General features: G+C 52.2%; 1 protein-coding gene across 1 annotated transcript; it reads right to left on the bottom strand.

Moving 5' to 3' along the window:
• Positions 1-301: 301 nt before the first annotated feature.
• Positions 302-5,973, bottom strand: LOC118884386. Its single transcript, XM_036832036.1, has 2 exons — positions 5,409-5,973; positions 302-791 (listed from the first exon to the last, which is right to left on the bottom strand). The coding sequence occupies exons 1-2, from the start codon at positions 5,645-5,647 to the stop codon at positions 302-304; spliced, it is 729 nt and encodes a 242-aa protein (XP_036687931.1). The 5' UTR covers positions 5,648-5,973.
• Positions 5,974-6,192: the final 219 nt, after the last annotated feature.

The raw sequence follows: 6,192 nt of genomic DNA, 5'->3' as shown, positions 1-6,192 counted from the left end.
ATTTTTTTAAAACCAGGACGAAAGTGCCTGCTGACAGCCTGGGTTGTGTGAGCAGTGCCAGTCACCGGCCCCTCCACGCTGCCCCTCCCCTGCCTGATGAACACGAGAGCAGCAAAACTTAATCCATGAAGGTCTTCACTGGTTCTTTATAGACGCCAGGGTTGTTTGATATTGCAAATTAAGGGGAAAATTCTGTAAGGAAGTAAATTTGGAGAATTTCGTAACGTGCAGAGTATGTAGATCATGAATTTATTTAAATTTTACTCAGGATCCCAAAATACCTTTGGGGTCAGACTTTCTGTCACACAGACGTGGCACCTGAAGCAGAGAAAGGTCCCACCCAGAGCAGCCCCTGACATCCCGGCCACGCCGTCACAGGCGCCAGAAGCCCCCTGCCCAGCAGGGCTGGTGGTCTCTGCAACACACTTGGACGTGGGCTGCACACATCTGTTTTATTCAAGACACAAGTTCCGGGGCAGCGTCTCCTAGACAAGCAAACTGTGCATAATCGTCCAGGGCTGTAGCCTGAGAAGGCGGTGAAAAAGCAATTCTTTCTGCCATTGGGCCATAACCAGAGAGACCAGAGCTTTCCAGAGTCACAGCTGTAAGTCCTCTGGACAGCGGCGAACACGCAACCCATCAGGCTCACGTCAATAACAAGCCTGCTGCCTATTTTCACGTCTGGATTCTTCCAGCTTCTCGCCAAGACTCCGGCACTCAGTGTAAGAATGGTGAGCGGCGTAGGTGCTTCTGGGAGAATCCCGAGTGCTTGCTTCTGAAGGGACACAAAGCTGCAGAGGAAAAGAGCGTCGGCTTCCGTGTCTGCGACACAGGAGGACCTCATCGGCAAGTGGGGACTGGCCCGCAGGAGCGCACGGCGCTCGGAGCCCCTTCCTGGGCAAGCCTCCACCAGCCCGCGATGCCCACCTGACGCCCCGGCTTCAGAGCCTTGTTCCACAGCTACCGTTGAAACCAAACCCCAGCCATTTTCGAACGTGTGGTTTGGGGCGCGTTTCAGTTTACTCATGAATAGAAACGGAGAAAAACTTCTTATGCCAAAGACAAAGTGCACGAGCCAGTTCAGGGGCGACTCTACTAGGCCGCTGCCACGGAGAGGACGTGCACTCGTGGGAAACGTGGGGGTCTCATCGAGGGGAATAAACGAGAGCGTGATCGCGAGTCCCAGAAGCCACACGTGGAGGGGTGAGCTGGGTCTCACCGGACCGCGCACGAGAGCAGGTGGTCTTTGTGGGTGGCCACTGCTGGGGACGCCACGGGGGGGGGGGCTTTCGTAACCTGGGCTGTCTCCCCCAGAGCCCAGAGCTCAGGCGAGCTCCACCTCGTCACCTGCCTCCCGGGTCTTTCCAGGGGCCGGACTCCGGCCCCAAAGCAGCCAGCCAGGCAGCTGGGACGGCCTCCGTGGGGCCCTGCACGAGCCTCTGTTCACGGCGGCGGGATTCACATTAGGCCGAACCAGCATCTTCCCTTTTCAGGAAGTTCACCTGGAGACAGAACAAGAGGATGCAGACCAGCCAGCAGAGGACAGAGAAGCTGAAACGCCACACAGACGAAAAGCATGAGACAGGGCTTCCCTGGTGGCGCAGTGGTTGAGAATCCGCCTGCCAATGCAGGGGACACGGGTTCGAGCCCTGGTCTGGGAAGATCCCACATGCCGCGGAGCAACTAGGCCCGTGAGCCACAACTACTGAGCCTGCGTGTCTGGAGCCTGTGCTCCGCAACAAGAGAGGCTGCGATAGTGAGAGGCCCGCGCACCGCAATGAAGAGTGGCCCCCGCTCGCCACAACTAGAGAAAGCCCCCGCACAGAGACGAAGACCCAACACAGCCAAAAATAAATAATAAATAAATAAATAATTTTTAAAAAAAGCACGAGACAACAGGACCGTGGGGTGTCAAGAGGAAGCTCTCGGGAACCTGGGAGGAGGGGCTGGAACTGGGGGCGAGGGGGTGGGAGAAGCAGGAAAGGCCAAGACAGTGACCTCTCCCCCCCGAGTCACCACAAGGCAGGGGACCCACTACCGCCGGCTGCTAAGGGTACACGCTCGGGAGGAGCGTGGTGTCTGACCCTTGTATTAACACCCCAGACTTGACGGCCGCCCAGCCTCAGAAAATCTGGTTTGAGGATCTAACATAGTTTATGTAATTCTATTATTAGTAATAACATTAAGTGTTTTTTGTTTGTTTGTTTTTACAAATTTTAGAATACACACAAACAAAAAGAAAAATTAAAAATCACCTCTTTGGCTTTACCATCCAGACAGAGCAACGTTCGGTAGGTGTGTTTTTTCCTATATTTACCCAGGCAGAGTTTAATCAATAATGTATTTTGGTTCCACCTTTGTTAGAGGTTTAAAAAAGTAGATGAGGCCACAATAAAATGCAGTAAACTTTTCTTAATGCAAACTGTAGTATATTTTAAAGACTCATTTATTTAAAAATTAGGGACCTAAGCTTTTCAAGTATTTTGGTGTTGAAATTTTATTTCTTTTATGAAACATTCAGTGGTTATAGGTCAAAGAGGGATTATTTGTTGATGTGATTTTAGCTTGGTTTTTCTAAAATGTTTCTAATGTTCTTAGTTTTTAGCAAAATTAAAAGTTGACAAACATGTCAGGATTCTGTTGTTTCTGGAAATTTTACTGCTGCATGAAATTCTAAAGTGTGAGAAGTACTAACCTAGTCTATGGGGAGATTGAGGACCCCCTGGGAGCTTTCCATACCAGAGTGACAGTTACGGAGAAAGCTCTAAATTCCCAATCCTTAATGGATGTTCACCCACATTCACATCGGCTTTCTTCCAGAAGCAGCTTATGCCACAGCTGCAAGGATCTGGGGAAGCAGAAACACTGCACAACACGTAAAATACTCTTGTTTATTTATTAGGTGTTGGTGACATCACCACCCATGTGTCACCATGCCGTTTCTTTGTTTAAAGGGTCTCTTTACCACTTCAGGAAAGAAGGTATAGGTATATTTCCCATGATGGGGAATAAATCACAGCCACACTTCCACCCACAGAAAAAAAGCCACCTCAAGATATCCCAGGCCCTCTTATCGTCTCCCAAGTTTACAACTGAAAAGAGAAAGGAAATCACTGAGCCCGCATTCCAACAGTCAATGACATCCAGCCACTTAACAGACAGAGGGGGAGAGCGAGGGGCAGTGGGGACAGGGGGCGGTGACCGGCCTACTTCACACCCTCAGGACAGACGGGGTCCCACACGGAGCGGGGAAGGTGAGCCTCACATCCGTGGGCCCCATCAATCTTTGTGAAAGCCTTTCTGAGCTTGAAAAGCCCATGATTTTTCAATTAGCCTTAGTTAAAATCACTGCTGCCATCCACCATAAGCTCTCCTCCTGGAGACATCTGTAACGGATGAGGAAGGAGAGTCAGCAGCTGCAGCCACAGAAGGGTTAACAGCAGACTACCCACCCGGACGGGACAGTATGGGGGCTTCGGGCTGGGGGGTGGAAAGCTCGCGCCCCCTTGCATGGGTTCAACGGATGACAACCACCCAACCGAGCCACTCAGCAGGGCGCCCCCTTCCTGCAGGCCAGAACGTTCTGAATAAAGCTGCAGACGCAACTGCAAACACTACTTCATGACGGGAAATGACTCGACATGGCAGTGACGTGTGTGCATCTCTGCAGTGCATACAGGTGTCCAATTATAGTGCTGCACACCTGAAACTTACAGAACAAAACAACAGAATGGAGAAGAATAGGGAAAAAAATGTGTACCTACGTACAGCTGAATCACTTCGCTGTACAGCAGAAACTAACACAACACTGTAAATCAACTCTACGTCAGTACAATAAATTTTACAGAACTAAAAAACAAAACAAAATTATTTTAGAACAATTCTCCTTTTTCCATACTAACGAACACAGACGTGAATTCAAATCCTCGCTTAACTTCTTCGTTAAGCCTCCGTTTTCACAGGCACAAGATACCTGGAGTGCTTGTCCTGCCACCTCGAGGGCTCTAGACCTGCACCCTGAAGGAGCCGATGGCAACAGGCCCTGTCACATAGCGCCATTCTGAGCACAGATACGAGGCTGAAAGTTAAAGACTGGCCGGTAAAACTGAGTGCCAACGTGGAACCAGCAGATCTCTGTAATCCAGCTGGACGGCGCGGCCGAGACAAAGGGATCGGCTCTCACGTGGCACAGGAGTCCGCGGCACAGAGGCAAAGGCGAGCACCGGCGGCTCTACTGGGAAACCAGAGCCGGGGCGGCACCGGCCTGCGCTCTGCACGCTGGACTTTACTGGACTGTTCCCTTCCTCTTCGCAACATCCCACGTCTGGATCTAATTATTTCCCCCAATGCACAGAACAGGTAGGTGAGGCTCAGCACCCCGGGCATGACCGGCTCTGGTACCCACGCAGGCGATTGCTGTCCCCTCCGGGCCCCTCCAGCCCTGGCAGGAGCTTGGGCTCCTTCCCCAATGCTGGGTTGTGTTCTTTCAGCTCCTACTTTTTCAGTTGGATCTCATTTAATTGTTGTCATTTCATGCACTCACCTCGGGGCCCTGGGGTGCCCTCTGCACCTTTAAACACATCAGGCACAGAGCACACAAAAATAAATTCAATTTCAATCTTTCCACATGGTGAAAGGCAGCCACTTATAATAGAACCCTGATGTGTCTAAAACCCTCTGAGGAGCACCTCTTGGGGGAGAAAAAACTACCAATGCAACAGTTTCACAATCTCAGAAGCTAGGTCAGAAGGAAGGGAAAAAAAGAAAGAAAAAGAGAAAGGGGAAAGAAGAGAGAGAGAGAAATGGATTATGTTCTTTTTCTTCCTAATTCATTATCCTGCTGTGTGAACTTCGAATAATTTTGAGGCCATTTCACCATAAATTTTGAGCTGAATTCTACACACCTTGGCTAAAGAAAATTTGTTTCAGGACACCCGGAAAGCCACAGATCGCTGCTGATGGGATTCTCAATGCAGTTTGCTTTTGTTTGTCTTTCCTTCCCCATTTTCTAAAAGTCTAAATTCAATTAAATTCAAGGGAACCTCGGTCAGAGGACAGAAAATTGAAGGAGGCTTGCAGAGACACAAACTCAGCTTCTATTTTCCTTCAGGGGGAGCGAGAATGCACACACATCGGGGTGGCCCTGCTCCCAGCATCACCCCCGGGGGCCCCATACTGCCCGCTCTCCATGGAAACTGAAAACGGCGGCTGCTCTGACCCTGAACGGCTGACCCATACCGGTGTCCTGAGAGGGCTCCGTCCACAGATCTGGCCCGCAGTGGGAACTCCAGGATAAAACACCACCAGAGCCAAGGCCTGCCCAGAGGATGAGGGGCAGGGAGGTGGGGGGCAAGGGAAACCAGGGCCGCCTGCCCTGCCGTCAGCCAGCCCGAGGGCGAGGCACCCACCGCCGCGTGTGCACCAGTCCTGGGGCGGCCGGGCCTTCCAGCCCCGAGCGCAGGGGTGCTGGGCGGTCCTGGGGCTGCATCTTGCAATCCTTCACGAGAAGCTGGGTTTTCACAGGATACCTCCCAGCATTCAAATGTCGACATGTGCTCACATTCAGGCCTCTGCACTGGCCACCACTGTGTGGGCAAAGGAAACGTCCGTGGACTTGGAGCCCCAGGGGCCGTCCTCTGCAGCCCATCTTCACTCCCAGGCCGTCAGCCGCCTCGTGTGCTCTTAAATGCAGCCACTTTCTTCACTCCCAGTACTGACCTGATTCCGGCAGACAGCTTTGCGCCTGTCCTCCCAGGCTGAGACCCTCCTCGGACCTCCCTTCAAAACAGGAGGCTTTTGCTCAAGGAGAAGTAGGGGACAATGGGCCCCTCACGTCCACCCGATGGCCCCGGTGCCTGTGCTGTGCTGGTGCTTAAACATCTTGACTCTCAGCCCTGGGAAAAAGTCACTTAGGACGCCGCATCTTAAGGTCTCTGCATCGTTCCCTCTCGCTATGTAACAGAGGACGCTGAAACTTCGGGATTTAGAAAAGCAAACATTTACCATCTCCCGTTCCTGTGGACGAGCTCAGTGGGGTCCTCGTGATGCAGGCGTTGGCTGGGTTGTGTCACCTCATGGGGGCTGGCTTCCCAGTTGGCAGAGGCAGGGTTCCCTGCCCTGTGGGCCTCTCCGTAGGGCAGCTCACAAGGCAGGAGCCCGCTTCCCGGGGAGGGGACCCAGGAGGAAGCCAGG

Source organism: Balaenoptera musculus, chromosome 18 (genome assembly GCF_009873245.2).
Source record: "Balaenoptera musculus isolate JJ_BM4_2016_0621 chromosome 18, mBalMus1.pri.v3, whole genome shotgun sequence".
NCBI classification, from domain to species: Eukaryota; Metazoa; Chordata; class Mammalia; order Artiodactyla; family Balaenopteridae; genus Balaenoptera; species Balaenoptera musculus.
The sequence above is the reverse complement of the archived record's forward strand: the minus strand, read 5'-3'. Positions and strand labels throughout refer to the sequence as shown.